The sequence below is a fragment of the Tursiops truncatus genome, chromosome 4 (assembly GCF_011762595.2).
Source record: "Tursiops truncatus isolate mTurTru1 chromosome 4, mTurTru1.mat.Y, whole genome shotgun sequence".
Taxonomy (NCBI): domain Eukaryota; kingdom Metazoa; phylum Chordata; class Mammalia; order Artiodactyla; family Delphinidae; genus Tursiops; species Tursiops truncatus.
Window position 1 is genome coordinate 9,924,417 of NC_047037.1, and position 23,992 is coordinate 9,948,408.

Here is a 23,992-nt window from a genome sequence, read left to right on the forward strand (position 1 = left end):
ACAGGTACTCTCACTCTAAACAGAGGGGACCAGGGGCAAGAACAGAACTTCCAAAGTTGTTTGATCTTAGTACATTGTTGCCCTGAGCAGATTTCTCTGGGGGGGTTCTTTTTTTTTTTTTTTTTTTTTTTTTTACGGTACACGGGCCTCCCACTGTTGTGGCCTCTCCCGTTGAGGAGCACAGGCTCCGGACGCGCAGGCGCAGCGGCCATGGCTCACGGGCCCAGCCACTCCGCAGCATGTGGGATCTTCCCGGACCGGGGCCCACCCGTGTCCCCTGCATCGGCAGGCGGACTCTCAACCACTGCGCCACCAGGGAAGCCCTCTCTGGGGTTTTTTAGGCACTTTCTTTGAAAGTGAGGGACTAACTGATTTAAATAAGAGCTCTTATCGGGTTTTTAGGAGGATGTCCAGGAACGGGTTGATGTTCAAAGGCACTGAAAGCTTCAACAGTTGATGTTTACACCACAGATTTCCTTTCCTCTCTTGTTTGTGGCTTACATCTCTTTGATTTAGGGAAAGAAACTCTTGGAAATGAAGGTAACTCTAATGCATTACACTGGACTAGAATTTCAAGGAAGCACCAATACCACTGCAACCTTTGCCCAAGGGGCTGAGGAGGAAAAGAAAGAAGCCAGACTCCCACGAAACAGTATACAAAAGACAAGCAACCCAAAAGAAAAATGGCCAATGGCTAAGAACAGGCCAGAAGAAGAAACTGAACAGTCAACAGACAGCAAAATAGAGGCTCAATTAATTCCATGAACAATCAGAGAAATGCAAAGCAAAATGAAAATTAGATGCTGTTTCTGTGCCATTGGGCTGACAAATTCAAGTGTAATGGTATCAATATTGGCAAATGAATTGACTCACACTCACAGCTGTAAGCTGGTATATACTGGCACAGCACCTTAAAGGGCACTTTCCTGCTACCTATTAAAATTGGAAACGTGCATATCCCATGACCCAGCAGTTACACTTTTTGGTGTTCACTGCAGAAAAATACTCATGTGGCTCCAATTAGACAGGCTCATTGTGTATATTTGTAGCAATGAAAAAATGAAAACAACCTAAAGGTCCATTGACCAGGGAATGGCTAAGTAACTATGGTATACCCATATTATGTAAGATTATGCCACAGTTAAAAGGTATTAGGTAGATCTATATACTGACATTAGAAGTCTCTTAGTCATACTGTTAAAGGAAAAAAATCAAGTTGCAAGATCTATACAGTATGATACCATTTGTGTTAACAACATACAATAAAGTACTACATATTATAAATATACATATATAGTCTATAAGTATATACTACAGCATATAGTACCTGTCCTATATAAACTATATATAGTATATACAGCATAAGTAGTGTATATTTTCTACAAGTATACTAAAAGAAGTACATATTTTCCATTAGCATAAGTACTTTCTATAAATACAAACAGAAAATATTGCATATAGGTATACAAAAGGGAAAGCCTAGAAAAAGGTGTGCAAGTATTCACACCAAACTACCAACAGTGGTTATTACCTCTGGGGAAGGACCTGGGATAGAGAGTTGGTGGTCAAAGGGAGTTTAAACCTTACCTTTAATGGTTTTCATTTCTTTAGAAAGGGAAACGTATTCTTGTATTCTCAAAAAAATGGATAAGGAAAAGAAAACATTTAAATACAGAAAAACTATGGAAATGAAGGTGAAGTTGACTAGGCCTGAGGAAAATGAGAGAGTGAGTTCTACCAGCCTTTTCTCCCTGCTCCTCCACGGCGTAAAACAGCCTCTGCTTCTCTGATTTGCAAATGTCTGCTCAGTGATGCCTCTTGACTCAGAAAAAAGAGTTTCAAAGCGTTTGCGAGGAGTATAAGCATGAGTAGGGAGCCAGCAGTGTGAGCCAGGGCTGGAGATGAGGTTGTCAAACAGTATAGTTGTGACCCCAACACTTGGAAAAAGGACTAGAAGATTTTCTGACCGGCAAAGTTCAGAGGGAAATTTCTGTTAATTGGGTAGCCTCCTCAAGGGCCAATTGTGTTGGAGCAATTCATTGGTGTAGGTTGGTTTGAATGTAGATTTGGGGGGTTTCCCTCATTTTGATGGAACCACTGAAGTCCTGGTCCTGGCCCTACTTATTAATGTGAATATATCAGAAATGACTAAAAAACCTTTTTTAAAGTGAGAAAAGACTCCCAACCTTCCTCTTTACTTGGCTACTCTCATGGAAGTCAGGGATTTAATTTGTCCCACTACATCAGCCCTTTCATCTTCCACAAAGCTTGCTAATACAGCATGATGGTGAAGAATTCAGACTCAGAAGCCAGACTGGATCAAAACTGCCACTCTGATATTTACCAGCTGTGTGATCTTGGGCAAGTTATTTGACCTCTCTGTGCCTCTGCTTCCTTCTGTATAAAATGGCGATGATAATAATAGTACCTATTACTATTATAAAGATTGGATGAATTAACAGAAGTAAGACGGTTAGAATAATGCTTGGTACGTAGTAAGCACCATATCAGCGTCAGTGATTTTTGTCATTATCGCTGCTTTTAGTAAGTCAATCACTTTCACGGTCATCTGTTTAGGCAGGTCTTTTGAAGCCACTGTGAAGATTAGGTCAGCGTGGCTCAGGCCAACCCCCAAATTCAGGCAACCTGCTTATGAGATTAAGTGTTAAATGAACAAACTATTATGCAGGTACTAGGGTTAAAGGTGAATAAATGGGGCTTAAGCAACATTGCTCAATGGACACACATCTCTGCAAATACACATAAGTGCCCTTGAGATGTGTGTTGCTATGCTGGGCCATGTGAACATAGGCCCAATAGAAGCTAAGGTACCATACCTTGAGATTTAAATGGCATTGGCTCAGACTTCAGTGTGCAGTTGGTATAGCACACATCTCTTTCTATATCTCTGGGAATTCTGGAAGTATGATTTATGGTTTCCAGGTCACTTCTGGCTCCAAGCTTCTGTTCCTGATGAATTATTTCATCTGTGGATCATCCTGCTGCAGACTGTGCAGTCCCTGTCTATACTATGTTGCTCCGGAGAGGGTAAAGAGACACTTTCTTGACAGCCCTCACAAAACGCCACTGGCACAAGGCCTTTGTGTATGTAGTAGAACCTTACTAACGGTTGGAAGCAATAGAGGGGTATTGTGTTATGGAGTTAGAGCAAAGAGCCATAAATCTTTTGGCTGTTAACCATCCACTTAAAAGTACTTTGGCTGACCTCACTCTCCACCTATTTCAGTCAAGGTTTTTTGTTGCAAGCAATAGCCACAGTACTTTTGGCTGATTTAAATAGAAAAGGAATCTCGTAAAGGACTGAAGAACCAGGTTGGAAGTCTGTGTCTCCAGGAACAACACGTGGAATCATGCTGCAGAACTGGTCCAGTGAAGGAGCTTCAGCTGCTACTGCTGGGTACTGAATGGCACCACAGCTTGCACAACTGACCTCAGTGGATATCGCTGCTCTGACTGATGCCTGGGCTGCTGTGCTGTCACTGCTTTGTGGCATAATTAGTCCCCTATTCAAAATTTAGAGTAGGTGCATCTCATTGGTGTTGTTTAGGTCACATGCCCAGGTCTAGCTGAAAGAGAGGCTGGGAAAGCAGTCTCTCCCTGTAAAGTGAGGGATTCTCAAATCCAAGAATGCAAGTTGTTTATGGCAAATATTCCCTATGTCAGTGCTTCCTGAACTTTAATGTGTTTGTGAGCCATCTGGAGATCTTATCAAACTGCAGATTCTGATTCAGTAAGTCTAGAGTGGGGCCTGAGATTCCACAGCACCCAGATGATGCAAAGCTGCTGGTCTGAGGACCACACTTTGAGTAGTAAAGCTCTATACCAAAGATTTTCAAATTTAGTTGCATATTAGATTAACTCGAGAAACATTTTTTTTTAAGAAATACTAATGTCTGGGTCTCATCCTGAATTATTTGGTCTGGGGTAAGGCCTGGGAATGTGAACTTTTAAAAGCCTCCAGATGACTCCAATGTACTCAGATAACATCTTTCATTGCAGGCTCCAACTTCTCACTTTGCAAGCTTATTCCTTTTTCCAAATTCCCAGATTTCCACTTTTCCAGCCTTGCTTGGTTTCCCTCTTCAGATCGAATTACTCTCATTTATTATGAAGAACGATATGACACTCCACCCCCTAGTTCCTGGGACCTAACTTTGCATATCCAAAGACTGGGTAAAAAGTTCTCCTAATCCAGTATTTTTTCTATTGCTCAGGGAAAGTGTGATCTGAAGTGATCCACAGACCAATATTGTTTTAAATGTTAATAATTATATATTTTAACATGCATTGCTAAAAGAAAAATGTAACTAACACAATAAATGTGATTTCATAAATATTTTTGCTTATGACAAGTCAGTTTTTTAAAAGTTAGGTAAATAATGAAATAGAGATTCAGAGCAGATACAACTTAAATTATGAAAATGGTTTGCAAATGAATGAAGTTTGAGAGTGTTTATACTGCTAACTGTAAGCCTTCTATCCAAAGTCACAGGCTTTAAGAGCACAAAAGAACTGGCAGAGGAGTTTAAAAATATCAGTCTTTTTTCTTCTCCCTTCCCTATCAGTCTTGGAGGATAAGGAAGCAATATAGAGATTTATTTCTGAATTTATGTGAATTATGCTACCAATCTTAACACATAGAAATAGTTACAGTCAATCTTCATCTTAAATCAATTCTTTTTCTCTATGTTACGTGACGATTCCATAAGGTTTTAAGAAAATACTATCAACCTTTGAAAAAGTCATGAGCTAAACAAAAATCACCGTAAGAATTGCTCATGGAATATGAAAAATAGGTTAAATTCCCTAACCAGTTAATCTTTGACAAGAAAATGGGTGAAATTTTTTAGAATTCTTGAAAGCTAATCTACAAATCCAGAGAGCCCAAAAACTCCTAAGGAGAAAAAATTTTTTAAACTGTACACCTTGTCACATTACTGTGAAATTTCAGAACACCAAAGAAAAACAGATCTTAACCAGCGATTAGATTGATAGCAGATTTCTCAGTAGCAACAGAAACCAGAAGATAACAGAATAATATGTTCAATATTCTGAGGAAAAAAGACAACTGCTAACCTAGAATTATATCCAGTAGAATTATCTTCAATGAACAAGGGCAAAATAAAAGCATTTTGGGTGAGAAAAAACCTGAGTTTACCACACATCACACTTATTAAAGGAAATTCTATAGAGCTTACTTCAGGCACAAGGAAAACAATGCAGAAGGAAGATCTGAGATATGCAAAGAAATGGTAAGCAAAATATTTTTATACATGCAGGTGGCTTTAAAAAACATGATGTCTAATTCATAGAAAAACAGGATAGAACTAAAGTAGTGATTAATAATAGCTTATAAATTGGGAGGGGTGTGCCAACTTAAAACATCCTAAGGTCTTTGAATTATTCGAGAGGAGAGCAAAGATATTTACTTGTTTGAGACTTTGTTTACAAGTTATAATACAGTAGAAAAATCACCTTACAATATACATAGTGTATGACTCCAAATAAGAGAAAAAGACATGTGCCCAGGTGTATTCACACACACTCCAAAAGAAGTTTCTTTTGTTAAGTTTTTGACATTTTAATCTTCATCGTTCGCCATTCTTATTCATGGTAAACAGTATGTTATAACTTTTCATTCTGAGTTTAACTTTAAAGGGTTCTCTTCTCATCAGAATCCCTTTCAGCTTTTTACGGAAGCATCCCTCCAGGTTGGTTTTACATTTTTTTCTGCTAGGCATTCCAGTTGCACCCTGTCTGGGATCTTTTCTTGGGGAGGAGGCGAAGGTTAAGGGGAATAAATTTCTAGTTTTTGAAATCCCAACGTCACATAAGTGCTCCAGATTTAAACTCCAAACTCCAAACTCATGAAATGCAGTTGTAGGATTTTAAAATTTCATTGGAGTTAAATAATTTTCATTTTCACCCAGAAATGGGATAAGCTTCCTCACTTGCTTGTCCACTGGGTGTTTTACATTGTCCCTAGTCCACTCTTTTCGTGAGCTGATGTCTCTCTGGGACAATGGCTTTTTGTAGCATATTCAGTACCAGCTCCCACCCTGAGCTATTCCAGACCCTTACCTCCTGTCCCTATACTTTCAGGCCTCAAGTTACAGAAACTGACGTTTTGCCCACACCTAAGATGACCAATTCTCCTGGTTTGCCTTGGACCTGGTCTCCAAGAATTTGGGGGTTTTCAGGGCTAAAACCAGGAAGGTGCCAGGCAAACCAGTTGATTAGTCACCCTACACTCCAGCCCTGACACCCAGGGGCGGAGAAGAATCTGTTCAACAAGTCACTGCTGATTTTCAGTTTATTTTGATTTCTGGCCTGTTGGGACTTCCCTTCATTTCTTGAGTTTAACTGCACATTGAACTCAAGACATGAAGTTATTATCCAGTAATGCTAGCTGTTTGTGGTCAGTTTTCCGGTTACAGATGACCACCATTTTGCCAGCTCACAAAGTAACATTTTCTAACCTTTCATCAGTACCAAAGTGAAGTTGGAGGATGAAAGTCACAGTTACCATCTGTGGATACAGGGTGCTGCAGCGGTTCCCAAAGTTATGTGACTTTCTGCCCCACCAACTGCCCCACAGCTCTCCCTTGCTCTAGGCCCTGTTTCTCCGACCTTGAGAAAGTTCTAGAATTCTCTAGGCAGGCCTAGCTTCCTGTAAGGCCTAGAAGAAAAATTCTCCCCCTCACAACTTGAACTCCCGGAGCGAAGGAACGTTTGGCTGTTTTGTTCACTCCTACACCTTGGGTATCCGGCAAATCGCTGACCTAGATAACTATTTCTTGAAAACATGAACGTCTTGAACACCCAGTTGGCCTGCCCTAACTGGTGTTCCTTCCAATCCAGCCCCATCTCCCTCAGACTTGACAGAAAGTAGTCCAAGTTTCTGGACTTCTGATGTCTCCCTCCTTGTTCTCCATATAGGTGTTTCTATTTTCTATTTCTGTTGGCATTTCAATTGATTCTGCGGCTGATGATAGGAATAATCGCCATCGATCGGGCTAATCCTGTGACTTCAGGACGCCATTTTGATCCCAGCGCCTGGACACATTAAATGTTTGTTTTTAATTTTAACGCATATTTGAGAATGCATACTTATGCCTCTAAGGCACTTTTGGGGTGATGCCTGTCTCTGTGGGTCGGTGGGACCCTTCGTCTGGGGCCGGTGCCTGGGGCGGAGGGTGGGGGGGAGGGGAACGATGCCGGCCCGCGCGCAACCCCTCCGTGCCCCCCGGCCGGCACAGTCGTGCCCCGCGAGTCCCCCCGCCCCCCACCATGGGGGACGGCGGCGCGGCCGCCCATTGGCTGACGCGTCTTTCCGACGAGCCCCCTCACCCTGCGCAGGAGCCACGTCCGGCGCTCCGGCCCCGCCTCAGTCCCCCTGCGCCCCTCGGTCTCGCCAGCAGCCTCGGCTTCTCCTCGCTTGTCCACCTCTGCTTCCTCTGCCCAGTCAAGCGGGGCGGTGGGTACGAGCAGCCCCAACAGCAGCCCCGGTGCCTGAAGCCAGCCTCAGCTCCTTCTCGAGCCCCTCTGTGGGAACACGGGCTGCCGCCATCATGGTGAGTGGACGAGGCCTGAGGGGGTCCTCAGGGTGGCCGGGGCGCTGAAGGGGGCGGGGAAACGGGAGCCGAGAGCGGGGCCACCCGGCTTTCCTGTACTTGGGCCCGGCCTGAGGGCAAGGGGGAGGCGGTCCAGTACGGCCTACAGGGCGTTGAGGGCTGGCGGAGGGGCAGGAGGCCTGGCTGTGGGAAGGGAGTGCCCGGGGCCCCGCCCAGCACGTGCAAGCCCCGCGGCCATCCCGCCACCGCAGCCAGGGTGTGGAGGGGCTTCCGGCCTCCGCCGTGGACTGGGGGGCGGGGACCCCGCTCCGCCCCACCCCCACCCCACCCCACCCCACCTCAGAAGCCTCTCTTCCCGCGCTTATTCTGAGGAGCCAGGCGGTGAGGCGTCCGCGAGATGGCGGCGTGCCTGCCGAGCACCGCGTGTCGTGGCCTCAGGCGTGCCTGCGTGCAGATGCGGAAGCCGGGCCCGAGCCACCTCGGGAGGCGGGGCCCCACGGGTCCGGCTCGGGGCTGGGGTCGGGCTTCCTGGCGGGAGTTTGGGGGCATGTCGAGACCTGGAGAGCTCAAGCCCGCGGTGCTCCTGGGGCAGCCTTGTGTCTGCGCGGTGGCAGCAGCGGGGCCGCGGGGCGGAAGCTCACCCGACGCCATCATTTCCCTACGAGGTCGGCGCTGTCCACGCCCCTGAGCGGCCGCAGGTGGGGGAAGTCTAGCAGTTTTTAACCCGGGGAACACTTTTCCCGAAGAGAAACCAGAAACCTTCAACAAAATGTCCCTAGAGTATTACATGCTCTGTTGGGTGACATTTATGTGAGTTTTGTTAAGTGCATTTAGTTGATTTCACCACCTCAGGGGTACAGCTGAGAACACTTTTGACCAACCATCAAGTCACAGGTGTATTATATATGTGTAGTTGTCGGTAGTGTAATAACTGTTATCTTCTGTATTTTTAGAGGCAAAGGGAGGAACTTTATATACAATTTATTAGAACATATAAATTTTAAAGTAAAAAATTGTGATTGTATGTAACTGTAATAATTATGTCATGTACGTATCCATACCAATAATTAATAATCTGAGTTACTGTAATTATTTCCAACTTTGTTCTCTCCTCTTTTTAGAGGAAAAGGGGGGAAATGCTAATAACTTCATTGATTTTTTTTCTGATACAAAACTAATACGTTGGGCTTACCTGGTGGCGCAGTGGTTGAGAATCCGCCTGCCGATGCAGGGAACACGGGTTCGTGCCCCGGTCCAGGAGGATCCCACATGCCGCGGAGTGGCTGGGCCCGTGAGCCATGGCCGCTGAGCCTGTGCGTCCGGAGCCTGCGCTCCGCAACGGGAGAGGCCACAACAGTGAAAGGCCCGCGTACCGCAGGAAAAAAAAAAAAAAAAAAAAAAAACGTTAACTCATTGGAAGGTAACCAATGTAAGAAAGTAGAGGTCCATCTTAATCCCAACATTTAACCACTATTGAAGTTTTGATGTACATATGCCCTTACAGATTGTTTTCAAGCATGTATTGCATATATACAGGTACATTTTATTTTATAAAAATTTTACCGTGCTATATAATACTATCTTACAACCTGTATTCTTCACTTAGTGTAGTGGGCCTTATTCCAAAGAGAAATTTAAGATAATTTTGAATATATACTTAGTTATTTTACCAAAAATTATATATTTCTATATTACCATTACTTAATTTTACCAATTCCCTTGTAATGAATAATTTGTTTACGTTAAAACAATACCATAATGAGTATGTTCGTGCAAATGTTTTGGCATGCTTATTCTGTTAATAACTTGAAATAAATTGCCAGAAGTGGAATCACTGGGTGAAAAGGTTATGCCCATTTTATAACGATTTTGAATTATGATACATTTTTCTTAGTAACTCTTGATAAAGCACGTACCAGTATGTATTCCCACTGGTGGTGTGTAGTGTGACCCCTTCTCCACACACTTTCCAATGAAAGGTATTGCAGTTTTTAAAGTTGCCAGTCTAATAACTGGAAAATATTTCACTGTGTTGATGTACTTTTTCTTTTGTTTATCATTAGTGAAGTTGAAGTTTGTCATTAGCTTTTTCCATTTCTTTTTTTTTTTAATTCTTAATCCACCTTTCTGTTTGCATATTTATCTTTTCTTGGTGATTTATAACAACTCTATATTAATACATTAGTCATATAGGAAAAAATTTATAGGTGTGATAAGGAGAGACCCTTATTTCTAATTTTAATGTAAATTACTATCATGTTTCACTTTAAGCTTGATGATAGCCTAGATTTAGATCAATAGAAAATAAGATGTTTTTATTTTACTTGGGTTTTTTAAAAATTAAGAAATGGATGCTGTATTTTATCAAATGCTTTTGCAGTGGTGAATTACAGTAACAGAGTTCCTAAGAATGAACCATCCTTGAATTTACAATGTAAACTGTTCTTAATTGTATATTTTTTTGTATGCTGCTAGAATTTTGCATCTCAGTGTTGGGGGCAGGGGTGGACCATCTTAACCAGATTTTGCTATTTAGATGGTATTAGTTTTATTAAATGCATTGAGAAATATTCTTCTTCTTTTCTCTGAAAAATTTTTTAAAACATTTGAATTTTCCTTCTCTTCCACTCTCTCTCCTGTCTACCGTTGTTTCTGTCTAGGTGTGCCGCCTCTTAGCACCCCACTTGCCCTCCACACACAAATTACCTGTTTCTTCACAGTTTGAGAAAACTCCCAGTGAAACTGACCCAGGAATTGAGTGCTCTTTCTTTTCTTAAGATTGTCTTTAAAAGTTCATTTCTCTGGGAAGTTAGTCATATCATCAAGATTTCCAAACTTAACTCCTACAGAGCATTCTAATCTGTACTCATATCCCGTTTTTTCAGGACTAATGTGTATTTTTGTATTCTTGCCTTTTTCTTGCTTAGCTTTCCCAGGATTGTTTGTTTATTGTTTGGATTCCCCCTGCCCCCCAGAGTCCATTATTTGATTTACTTAAAGGGTTTTATTCTGATTTTCATTTACTATTTCCTTAATAGAATTTCCTTTTCTCTTTAATAACTACTTCCTTCTGTGGATATGACACTGATGACTGCAAATTATTTCAGTTTGCTTGCATGAAGATATAATAGTTGAATAAAATGTCAAAGAGCTGACATCCCAGAAGCTTTAGTAATGATAAAGGTTTTTTTTCCAGCTTTTAGTTATCTTTGTCATTTGGTCATCCAGATATAAAAGGGAATTATTACTGTGAATAGCAGTGACGAGAATTGTGTATATGATGGCCTCCAAGTTCACCCCTTCTTAATATTCCAGAATTACTCATTTCAGAACCCATCAACTCACTTGAAGGTGTAATTAAGAAAAATAATTATTTCTTTCATTTAATTTACATGCAGTTTATTTTCTACATGCTGTTGGTAGGTAAGATGAATTCTTCACCAAACTTTTTGCTTAAGAATTCATTTGTGAAGTATTTTTAGCAATAGTTTAGAAGTAACCGAAGGTTGTGTGTGGTTCTGGATTTGTATATATAAGTTATAACTGTATGTAAATACACGCACAGGCAAAGTTTTAAAATCCCTATTGTTCAGGCGTCTTAAAATGGAGTACTTTCCTTACTTTAGCTTTGAGCACCATCTGCTGGCTCAGGACTAGGACGGACATAACGATGCCTTCCTTAAGACATTATGACACTAGTGAAATGATTTGATCAGTTTTATACTTAATACCTCAATTAAGCAGACAGTCAATTTGTACAACCCAACCCGAAACCAAACTTTCTATAATATCTAATGGCTTTTTTCTTTTTCGCAAATTACTGTTTAGTTGTCTCACACATCCATTTTACTTTTGTAAATAGGATATAAGAATTAGAACTTCCGGGCTTCCCTGGTGGCGCGGTGGTTGAGAGTCTGCCTGCTGATGCAGGGGACATGGGTTCGTGTCCCGGTCCGGGAAGATCCCACGTGCCACGGAGTGGTGGGGCCCGTGAGCCATGGCCACTGAGCCTGCGCGACGTCCGGAGCCTGTGCTCCGCAATGGGAGAGGCCACAACAGTGAGAGGCCCGTGTACCGCATAAAAAAAGGAATTAGAACTTCCCTCTTCAATTCTGGCAACACTATCACAGGTTTCTCAGCTGTGACCCTGTGCAAATTTGGGGCCAGATAATTCTTTGTTGTGGGAGGCTCTCCTTTGCGTTATAGGATGCTTACTGTATCTCTGGCCTCTGCCACCCAGATACCAGGTACACCCCTCAATTGTGACAACCAAAAATGCCCCCGGGCCACAAAATCTTCCCCGGTTGAAAATCAGTATATTATCATAACTCTTTATAATCTGGCACAGTTTTCTGGCCTAATGTTATACCTCTAATTTAAAATACATTTATCCATTGTGGTTCACAGACAGCTAATATTATAAATAGTTTGTCAGATAAAAAGGTATCCAAAGTTCATCCACAAACGAACGGGAAATTGAGAAGGAGAAAAAGTCTATAAGAATTTCAGAACCACTGTTTTGTTTTATTCCTGTTTTGGGTTTTTGAATGTGAGCTAATTGAAAGAGATTGGTAAATTGTCTGTCACGAAGGGAAATCTAGTCAAATTTCTCGATAGTTCAAGGTACGTGACTTACGTAATATAGTCCCATTTAGAAAAATAATAAAATTATAAAACATTTAAAAATGGAAAAGCTTTAGAAATAGTTTTTACTTTCTCTGATTTTATTGTCTTGGAATATCACTGTACCATAGTTAAAGGAAAGAATCAGGAACTATTCAAACAAACACTGAATAGCAAGTATGAACACAAATTAATAAAGAAAAGCCCAAACACTCAAATTTGGTAATTTAACAATTTTGATTTCATAGCTAATTAGTACAGCAGCTTGTAGAATCTTAAATTTATCAGTAATTTCTAACACTTAACAAAGTAGGAACTCTACCTGCTTTTTATTATTGTAACTAATTTCTATAAAAATTATTTTGCTTATCTTTTAAAAAATATGTATCGGTTGGTTTCTTTTGTCCTTGCTTTTGTTTTCCTTTATAAGCTGAAGTGTAATAGCTGTATCTCTCTCTTGCAGCCTTTTGTATTTACTACTAATAATCAATAGGCATTTCATAAATGAATTTCAAATGAGCAGATGTGCCATAAACTAGTTTCCTGAGGTTCCAACTCAAGTTAGTTGTTAATTAATAGAGTATCTACAAAATAAGTACATAAATCATAAAAGCAGGAAAGAAACCTTTCTTTAACCTATTGAAAATCAGATACCAGGATGCTAACCGTATTGGCATACCACTTTATAGTTTACAAAACGAATTCACAGATGTTATCTCACTTCATTCTCAAGTTTTCCAAGAGATAAACAACTGCCAAGTAAGTGATTTATAACTTAGTAAGGTACACAAATGTCTGACTAAATCAATTTTTAGATCTCCTGGCTAAATCAGTTTTTGTTTCCGAAATATGTATTACCAGTAAATTCTGATTCAGGAAAATCTACATTAATCTTAGTGTGGGAAGCCTAAAGACAGAGTTCTGACCAGAATTCAGAAAAATAATAAGTTTCTTGTGTGGGTCTCTGAAAATAAAGATGATATCGTTTGTATCTATCAGCCCCTTGTGAAAATTAGAATTATCGGTAGGACTTATTCGGTATTATTCAAGAAGAAAAACATTATTTTAAAGATGCTATGAACACCCTACCATTAGGGAAAAGGATTATAAACCCTTTTTTTTTAAGCAGGAGCTATGATACGTGAACAAATGATGTTTTCATGATCCATTTCCAAAGTAAAGCAGGCATACTAACACAAGGAGTGTTAAAATTATAAAGTCCATGTTAGTTTTGGTGAATAGGAAGATGAGGCAAAACAAATTGGTTTAAAACTTTCTTGTTTCCTTTCTGATGCAACTTTTAAAAAAAATTGGTTATCTTTAAAACCATACTTTTGAATAAGGTACTCAGAAAAATGAGAATTTGCTTATTGACATACAACAGGATGATTTTAGTAACTTTACTTTTTACAAAGCTGAACTTTCTAATTACTTAACCGGTTCACGTAGTATTTCACAAACTCAATATAAAATCAGTATTCTGCCACAGCACTGGACCGGGGTAGTGGTGAGTGACCCTGGCTTTGAGAAAGTACTATATACCCTTCTGTTAAAATTTCATGCTGATCTACTCTGATTACCCTAGACCTTGAGCCTGAACTAAGCTATATTGATGACTAATTTACAATGAAAGTAATTTATATGAAAATATTTTGTATTTTAAAAACATAAATTATATTTCATATCATCCGTCATTTTAGCCTGTATGCCTAGTGGTGATATCTGCTTTCCAAATTACAGTCTGCTGCAGATCCTGACACTCCAAACTCAACCATCTCCAGAGAGGCCAGCACCCAGTCTTCATCAGCTGCCACCAGCCAAGGCTATGTTTTACCAGAAGGCAGAATCATGCCGAACACTGTTTTCGTTGGTGGAATTGATGTTAGGGTATTGTATTCATGTTTCATTTATTTTTAAAAGTATTTTGTGAATAGTGGGATTTGGGCCCTGTTATAAGGCTTTTTTGGGGGATTGTTTTTATGTTTAACCTAATAGGGACTAAAAATATCTTTGACAAAGAACTACAGGTAGTTTGGGGATACATGGAGGAGATACTTCCACATCATCAAATCTTCTTTATAGTATAATTGAAAATTTTGAATGTTGAATTTTTAATCTTGAAGTCAAATTTTTCTTCATAGATGGATGAAACCGAAATTAAAAACTTCTTTGCTAAATATGGTTCAGTAAAAGAAGTGAAGATAATCACGGATCGAAGTGGTGTGTCCAAAGGGTAAGTGAAACATATGTTCAATATAAATTATAATAAATATCTGAACTATAGTATCTATAGAGTTTCAGAAAATAAAATTTCAAATCTGGTATTATAACATTTGTATAAATGTAATTTGTTACTTTGTAATTCCTTTCATGTAGAAGATAAAAGTTTGCTGCCAGCTCTTTTGTTTAATCATTTGCCTAGTGTTTGTATTTAAATGTTTCCCATCTTCATTTGTTTCACTTAAGTGGATTAATCAGTTATATTGAAGAATTGTTTTCTTCACACATTTCACAGTATCTTAAATTTTAACTATCTTACCATAGATAGTAAGTTAAATTCAGGTTCATAGGTATGAATTTTCTGTTCATCTTTGTGCATTCTAATACAGATGACCGTAGGAAAATAAAACAGTAGTATTTATAGAGGATCTATCATGTACGTCTTACAGTTATTTATCTCAGTATATTCTTCATCCTTTATCATTATTACTTCTGTCAGTTATTTCATGGAATAATGAAGTTTCAAACCGTGTACTGTTACGGTAGTGATTTTATACTCATTTATTTGCCTTTCTAGCTATGGATTTGTTTCATTTTATAATGACGTGGATGTGCAGAAGATAGTAGAAGTAAGTAATCTTCTTTTGGGAAAAAATCTCTTAATTACCTTATGGATGCAGTGTTCAGTATTGTTTTGAGTTCTGAATATTTACTTAGTCTTGTATAATGTATAGAAATAAATATACTTTCTGTTTGAAATCCAGACTTAGAATAATCTTACATAACTTGTGAGAACCTGTTTATTTTTGATTGGGCATCCAGCCTCATGATCCAGAGACAGGAAAGATAAGAGAGAGTAAAGGTTTTTGATCAAATTCCACAACACCTCTCAACATTTGATTAGAGTAGTGAAGGTAAGTAAGGTAGCTTCAGGCTGATAAATTTTGATTTGGTATGTCTTTAGCACTGATCTTCTCCGATAGTAGTAATTTTAGAGAACTTGCATGTTTACCAAAGTCTTGGAAGCAAAGATTTAGACATTGATTCTAGTTTTGTTACTGTTTTATTTTCAGTCACAGATAAATTTCCATGGTAAAAAGCTGAAACTGGGCCCTGCAATCAGGAAACAAACTTTATGTGAGTAAAGAAAGGAATTGTTCTCGTTGACATGTGTAGCTTTTCAGAGAACTAAAAATAGGCTTTGTTTTCTTTTCTTTAAAAAGGTGCTTATCATGTGCAGCCACGTCCTTTGGTTTTTAATCCTCCTCCTCCACCACAGTTTCAGAGTGTCTGGAGTAATCCACACACGGAAGCTTACATGCAGCCTCCAACCATGATGAGTCCTATTACTCAGTATGTTCAGGTAAGAATTACCTACATTCCTGTTTTTTGTGTGTATTCTGTTAGAAATCTTATACAATGAGATGGGGGCACCTTAAAAATTAAGCCAGTCTCACTTCTTAACCTCTGTGGAATTACGTCAACAATTTCCATAATAAGTGACAATATTATTCCTGTTTGAATATTTTTGAGTGACGGGACATCTGTTACTCCTGTTAGAAATCTGTCATTCTTAGTGTTACTTTTTTTTTTTTTTGGCGGTACGCGGGCCTCTCCTGTTGCGGAGCACAGGCTCCGGACGCGCAGGCTCAGCGGCCACGGCCCATGGGCCCAGCCGCTCTGCGGCATGTGGGATCTTCCCGGACCAGGGCACGAGCCCGTGTCCCCCGCATTGGCAGGCGGACTCTCAACCACTGCACCACCAGGGAAGCCCAGTGTTACTTCTTATACTAAGCTAAAATCTGCTTCTATATAGTTTGTAAGCCTTTATCTTAGAACTGATGGCTGTAGCCACATAGAATATATCTTTTTTTTTTCCCAGATAACTCCTAGAATATTTGAAGGCAGCTTTCCTCATCTGTTTCTTTGGTTTGTTCTTTTCTAGGGTCAGCTGTTCTTTATTTGCAATGATTTCCAGATGCCTTCTCATATAGATTGTTGATTTCTGGATGTATTATGGTTCTAGAATGGATAAATTTCTGGTGACTTAACTATGTTTGTAAACTCTATGAGTTTCTGGCATATAATTTGTCTCGTCTTGGTTACTTTAATATTTGAAGTGGGGTTTGGAATACTTACCTCCCATTGATAATATTTATTTTCTTCTTAGTTCAGTTTACTTTCTTCAGTTTAAAAGACATTTTATTTTTAGGAAAAGAAAGAAGCAAAATAATAGTGAAGTAGTTCTGCAGTGTCTCTCATTTGTTTACATTTTCCATCTACCTGAAGTGTAGGATATATCTTTTTATACTTTTCTTACTTAAAACACAGATAGAAGAAAAGCCCTACTTGTTCCTAACATTTACCATGAGGTATTATTACCTATTCTGGTATATTTATGTATGCTACTACCTAGATATTTTCAATCAATAAATACCTTTTGAAAGATATAATACAAAGACATTGTATTGTCTCTTTTCTAGTTTGGGGTAATAAACTGCCCTTAACTTGTAGAAGTGAAATACAGAAAGAGCCAGAAAGTCTGTAGGAGGATCCCACGTTACCCCGAAATACTGTCAAAGGAATACAAAACTGCTTAAAAGTATTTTTACAAAAAAAGAGAACACATGTATTAATACAACTCTAACATGGAAATCTATTCTAATAGAGTCTTATCATCATGTAAGAAAGAACTTCTGGATGGGAATAAATATACAGATAAGGTAAACTTAGGCTGGCAAAATCAGTCACTCACCTTATTTATCTCTTCCTTCTCCCAGCCCAAAAGACTAACATTTGACAGAGAATACTTATTTCTTCATGAAGCCAGTCACTCAAATAGAATCTTGCATTGTATATGAAAAAACTAAGATTTCTTTATTTTCATATTTTTTTTTTACATTGGGAATAATATTCCTTATTTCTGATTTTTAAAAATACATCTCGTTCATTCATTCTTTCTGTAAAATTTATTTTCAGGCTTATCCTCCTTATCCAAGTTCACCAGTTCAGGTTATCACTGGATATCAGCTGCCTGTTTATAATTATCAGGTAATTTAAGAGGGATCAAAATGATTTACATTGGAATATTATTGAGACCTTTATTTATGTAAATTTCCCTAATAGTTTGTCATTTAAAGTAGTTGAGTGTGCTTAAAATTTAAGAAAAAAGTTGGAATTAGTCTAGAATTAGGGCTTCTCTGTTACTTAGAAATAAGGGAATGAACTTAGAAGCTTTTGACAGGAATGAGTTTAGGAAGAAGCTTCCTCTTGTACAAGATTTGGTGTCCCCTTCTGTATTTCAACATGTATTCTTCATCTTTTCTGTCAAATAGCTGAAACATCCAGGCTGACTTTTATGAGTTTTTCTAATGGCATAGGTTGAAATAAAATGATTACTCAGTTCTTAAGAGCATTGAATTCCAATTATGTTTGATAGTGTTTATTTTAGCTGGCTGCTACAATAGTAGTTCTCTGAATTTCTGCCCATGGATATGACCATATCTATGGTAATATATTGAAAGAACTGTATGTTTGAGTTTTCCTGTAGACCAACTCCAGAAAATTGAGAAAAAGATGGAGTTTATATATGAAAGTAACAATAAAGTCCTTAGGTATCAGAAACAGAAAGTACTTTATTCTTCCATTTTGTTTCTTTTATTATAACAAGGTCAAGGAGCCAGCATGACAGATACCTCAACATTGTGTATCTCATATCTTTGTGAAAATGTAAAGGTATATTTAAATAATTATTTCCTTTTTTTCCTAAGATGCCACCACAGTGGCCTGTTGGGGAGCAAAGGAGTTATGTTATTTCTCCGGTAAGGTGAATTAGTGAAACATGTACTTCCTATTTTAGAGTTTTTTACTGTTTAACTATTATATATTTTAAAGTATTTTACTGTTCAGCTATTATATATTTCTTGACCTTTTGCAATATCAAGTATACCTAGAAATATTTTAAATGCTCTTTTACATTATGTGTTATGTTTTATTTCTTGTCAACCCAAGTATATACTCCCATGGGAGAAACTGTGCTTTTTGTTTCTCAGGTTGTTGTGTGTGTACTTAAGCAATGGCTGCCCTGCATACAACAAGTGCTCAGTTACTTGTTGATAGAATATGTAACCAAGAAAGGTAGTTTTAATAACTATGCTAATTCTAACTCCAGGGATTTAGAATTAGTATTGAATCTGCCTCTAGTTTTCTTGCCATAAAAAATGTGATGAAGAGAAGCAAAAATGTTTTGCTGTCAGTACTGTTATATGTTATATAAGAAAAGGAAAAAAACAAGAGAGGGTGCTACCTCTAAAACACCTGAGCCTTTGTTACCTTCTTTCATCAAGATTGGATATTCGAAGGATATAGTATGAGCTGAAATTCTCAGGCACTAGGAGATTCCCTTCTCGTTCCCTTACTATATGTTGGAGTTTCTTTTTCTTAGGGAAATTGTCCTAATTCTGATTGTGTTGACATTTCAAAATAAAAAATTGCCTTATTGCATTTCAACTCTACAGTTTGAAATAGTTTCTGAAATAATGTAATTGAACTTCACAATCCACATTTAGACTTTCAGTGTCAGCTCACCATTTTGAAGAATAGATTTAGAAATGTATCTAAGGTACATCTCTTTAATTACACTTTTATCATTTTAAATGTAGACTTATACAGCCGTTAACTACCACTGTAATGAAGTTGATCCAGGAGTTGAAGTTTTGCCAAGTGAATGCTCAGTTCATGAAGCTACTGCATCCTCTGGAAATGGCCCACAAAAGGCAAACATCTAATTTTGCTTATTAATATTTATATTTTTATTGTTTTTCAGGTTTTAATAATGGCCATTTGAGAAGCAAGCATCTTTGCCCAAATTTAAATACGTTACAGAGCTTGAGTCATTGACTAATAACTTTGCAATTTACATAAAAGTTAATGAAATTTTAGGCATCCCCAAACTTTCAGTGTGTATATATAGTTGCTGATTCAGTAGTCCTTCCCTCTGTTCTGTTTTTATTGGGGTTTTTTTGTTGTTTTTTAACCGTAGTTTAATAAATATTGTATTAACGTGATTTGGTGGAGTGGGTTGGTTTCCTCAAGAATCCTACTCTTCAAAAGAGGAATTAGTATGAATTCTATCTACTTTGTCTTTTGCCAATTTAAACATTTATTTAGCTAAATAATAATATACAGTTATTTACGGTATTCTCTCTGTAACATTATATATGGTAGGAGCTCTCAAGAGTGGTGGAGCCACTAGTAATTGAAATATTAAAACAGGCAGAGTTGTTTCTTTTTTATCATTAGAGCAGATCCCTATAATAACAGTGCCCTCACTCTTGAATTCTGTGTTTTCTCGTATGGGTGAGAATATGGAAGTAATTGATGTGATTGGAATGTGCATAATAACATAGGATGATTCCCATTGGAGTATGTGTACTTCGTTCACGTGTTTCTCAGTGGAAAAATGTTGAGAACTATTGAACTGTGGGGTGAAAAAATTCCCAGATTTGTTACACAACTTAAAATTTGAAAAAATATCGAAATAACTTACAGTATAATTATATTACCAAAGTTTAACCTAAATGTTGTTTGAAATGTTGAAGTTCACTGTTTTTTATCTAACAGGAAAAATTAAAGAGGCTTAAGCAAGTATCTTAGGGCTTGACTAATTGAGCTTTTTAAATCAGTACTCTATCACTAAGTTTCTGAAATAATTCTTAAATTTGGTACAAAAGTTACACACTAAGTGACATGTGGCACGTATTACAAAATTACCTGAGAATTCTTTAGAAATAAGTGTATGTGTTCATTAAACTTTTTCAAAGTTTGTTCCCAGTGAGTAAAAGGAGGAATAGTCTTTACCGAAAACTTCTGTGTTTCAGAAATCTGTGGACCGAAGCATACAGACAGTGGTATCTTGTCTGTTTAATCCAGAGAACAGATTGAGAAGCTCCTTTGTTACTCAAGAAGAGTACTTCAAGGTATGAAAGGAATAGTGTACAGGATAAAAAGCACACTTGTCAGCCATAAAGTATCTTTTTTCTGTGGTATATATATTTTGATACTACATAGAGCATATATCAGTAATTGAACTGTTAGCTTTTGACTGTAACCCAGTAAATCTGTGAGTGAGTTTTAAGTGGCAGTGTATTGTAGCTGCGCAAATCTTGATATAGTGTAGTTTGCCCTTAGGGAAGATAATCTTTAGCAGAAGCCTATACTGTAATTGATAGGGTTCATGAGAGTTGAATGAGAATATTGGCTTGACCAAATAGGAAAAGAGAAAATTTTAGAAAGAGAAAGCAAAACTTAAGAGTACGTAGATATTGGACTAAAGAGAAGAAAAGAAATTGATCACTCAGATGATGCTTGAACCAACAGTGTTTTGGGGGGGAGAAAAGAGGTAAAATGAAGTAGTAAAAAGAGCTGAGTAGAAAGAAATGGAAGTTGATTCAGAGTTGGTGAAGTGGAGAAGAATATGGGTGTTTGAATTTAAGAAAGTTCTGGTTTCTGATCCTGGTTCTGTCACCTTGGACAAATCATTTAAATCTTATTAAGGCTCCAGTTTTTACAAGTCTGAAATGAGTCTCTAAGATCCCTTTAAGTTGTGAGTCTCTGAATATGGAAAGGAACCGGTCGCTTCAATGGGGGAAGAATACTGTGCTTTTTAAGTAAAGGGAAGGTTTTTGTTGTTTTTTGTAACAGGTTTATTGAGATAACGATTTTCATACCCCACAGTTCACCCATTTAAAGTGTGCAATTCAGTACTTTTTAGAATATTAACAGAGTTGCGCAACCATAACGACAATCAATTTTAGAATATTTTAATCACCCCCAAAATAAAGCCCCTGCCCATTAGCAGTCACTCTCCCCCAAACTCTCTAGCCTTAGGCAACCACTAACCTCCTTTCTTTAAGAATTTGCCTATTCTGGATATTTCATATAAGTAGTATAATATGTGACCTTTTGTGAGTGACTTTCACTTAGCGAAATGTTTTCAAGGTTCATCAGTGTTACAGCATGTATCAGGACTTCATTCCTTTTTATTTATGGATCTGCCACTTTGCGTTTATCCATTCATCACTTATTTGATAGACATTTGGGTTGTTTCCACTTTTGGGCTCTGATGAGTAACGCTGTGAACATTCGTGTACAAGTTATTGTGTGGATATACGTTTTTATTTCTCTTGGGTATATATCTAAGAATGGAACTGCTGAATCACAATAGTAACTGTTTAACTTTCCAAGGAGCTGCCAGAATTTTTCTAAAATGCACTATTTTGGAACCATTTGTAAGCCATTGCTTTGTATCTTAAAACAGGGAAAGGAGAATAGCTTTTTCCATCTATGAATGGAAATTGGATAAAGCTTAAAGTGTTTTTAAAAGGAATACTTAGGCGTTCCTTTAATGCAGAAGGCTAGAGCTGTAGCAGAGTTAAGTTCTTAACCCCCTTCTCATTGGGGAGTAAACCCATTCATTTAAAGTTGATCTTCGTTCTGTTGTTTCATTCTGCATAGGACAATTTAAAAGGAAAGAACTGGGAGCTGTAGGACAGCTTACTTTTGCCCAAGGTTCTGCAGGTTAAATAGGTAGTACTAAAGGATTTGTTTGCAAAGCAGAAAATCTTTAACCAGCAAGTCTTTAAACTTGAATTTTTACCTGGTATTAAAAGTTTCTCTTTGAACCTTCCAAAATTTTCTGCTTCTCTGAGCTAAGTGTTAGAAGTTGTGTAGCATATCTAGACCTACTTTGATTAGCTAAATGTTGTTATTGTTGTTTTAATTGAATTAGAATGCACTGAGGTGGGATATACACTGTTGCCATGATAAATTCCAGCTCCTTCATAATCTTTCATATCCTGCCTGATCTCTGAAGATACTTGAGTTTGTGACCAGTTTTCTGGGCTTTAACCTAAATAGGATATTACCCTGTTAACAGATTACATAATTTCCAGAAGTCACCCTTCTTTATGTGACAATGGAATTTAATCCCTAGGAACAGGGCACAGTTAAGCTAAAAGTGTAGAGAAGAAATACTATTATTATGTTATTGCTGGTTTACTCAGCTCCATTCCTCTTTGTAAGGCCTCATTTCTTCTATCTGCACATCTGCAAGCAACATAAAGTGAAAGGAAATTTTTGCATATATTTTTATTTTTCTATTCATTTCCTAAAAAATTATATATCGGGCTTCCGTGATGGCGCAGTGGTTGAGAGTCCGCCTGCCGATGCAGGGGACACGGGTTTGTGCCCCAGTCCGGGAAGATCCCCACGTGCCACGGAGCGGCTGGGCCCGTGAGCCACGGCTGCTGAGCCTGCGCGTCCGGAGCCTGCGCGTCTGGAGCCTGTGCTCCGCAACGGGCGAGGCCACAACAGTGAGAGGCCCACGTACCGCAAAAAAAAAAATATATATATATATATATATATATCTTCATTACAGGTTAAGAATATGCCTTTACATATGCCAAAACTTCTATCTTTTAACCTGAAAGCATAGGGTTTCAGATTGAAGTGGATTACTCTTCTCGAGCCATGATTTCTGTCAGATGTATTTTAGTAAAAATAGGACTTTTAAAAATCTCATGTGCTTTTCACCAGCTGTCTTTTTGGGACATCACTGCCAAATCATGAGTTAATGTACATAAAAGGGTATTGATTCTAAGTCCTCTTTTTCTGAGTTACTGATACTTCTTTTTTAACTAAATTGTTGAATAAAACTGGTCATTGGTACATTGGTTATCACAAAGTTCAGGAATGCTTCCCCAAAAGGATCACTTTTCTTTCATTATTTATAGCGTTTAAACCCAAAATAAATGCTTTTTTAAGTACAATATTTTTCAACTGTCTTAGGTGATAATGGTAATACGAATTTTCAGTGAAGTAAAATGGAGTATTCTGTCTTTTCTAGGATAAACGAGTTCATCACTTCAGAAGAAGTCGGGCAGTGCTTAAGTCTGTTTGATCCTCTGCTAACTTTCTAGTCTCACAGGAAGTTGGAGGTTTTAAGTAGTAAGAAGAGACTGAAAGTTTTTCCCACTATTTTAGAGATTTAATTCTGAATTTTGATAAATCACACTTAGACTTTCTATACAAGTTATATTAGATTGCCTAGTTTTATTTTACATTAGAACTGTTTTTCATTAGACATTTACTTAGAAACTGGTTTTGTGTTGAATATATGGTTAAAAGTAAAAAAAAATTGAGACTGAAAGGAATAACTTTAAGATTTATCTGTAAGGATTTTTTTAATTGACATTTTAAGAGTTTAAAAGCAAATGCTGATTTCCAGAAAAATTGTTTTAGAAAACCTATTTTGAAAGGTCAGAATTTTGATTAACTACAAGCACTTCACTTCTCCAACAAGTACCTATGAACAGTACAGTATCTACAATATTGTGCTTTTATGATTTGTCTAGAAATTTACCACAAAAGCAGAGTTTTTAAAACTGCATTTTTAATCAGTGGAACTCAGTATATAGTTGGCTTTATTGAAGTTTTCCTTATCTAAACCCAGTGAAACAGATTCTAAACAAATAGTCCAATCAGTGGGTCTTACA

General features: G+C 38.0%; 1 protein-coding gene across 1 annotated transcript; it reads left to right on the plus strand.

Annotated features, from left to right (window-relative positions):
• Positions 1–7,451: 7,451 nt before the first annotated feature.
• DAZL (deleted in azoospermia like) lies at positions 7,452–23,404 on the plus strand. Its single transcript, XM_033856327.2, has 11 exons — positions 7,452–7,595; positions 13,959–14,105; positions 14,360–14,451; positions 15,016–15,067; positions 15,512–15,575; positions 15,662–15,801; positions 17,418–17,489; positions 18,209–18,259; positions 19,100–19,213; positions 20,318–20,416; positions 23,344–23,404. The coding sequence occupies exons 1-11, from the start codon at positions 7,593–7,595 to the stop codon at positions 23,395–23,397; spliced, it is 888 nt and encodes a 295-aa protein (XP_033712218.1). The 5' UTR covers positions 7,452–7,592; the 3' UTR covers positions 23,398–23,404.
• Positions 23,405–23,992: the final 588 nt, after the last annotated feature.

Coding starts and splice junctions, on each gene's coding strand:
- DAZL (XM_033856327.2), top strand. Junction 14,106..14,359: donor TTGGTGGAATTGATGTTAGG/GTATTGTATTCA, acceptor TTTTCTTCATAG/ATGGATGAAACCGAAATTAA. Junction 15,802..17,417: donor CTATTACTCAGTATGTTCAG/GTAAGAATTACC, acceptor ATTTATTTTCAG/GCTTATCCTCCTTATCCAAG.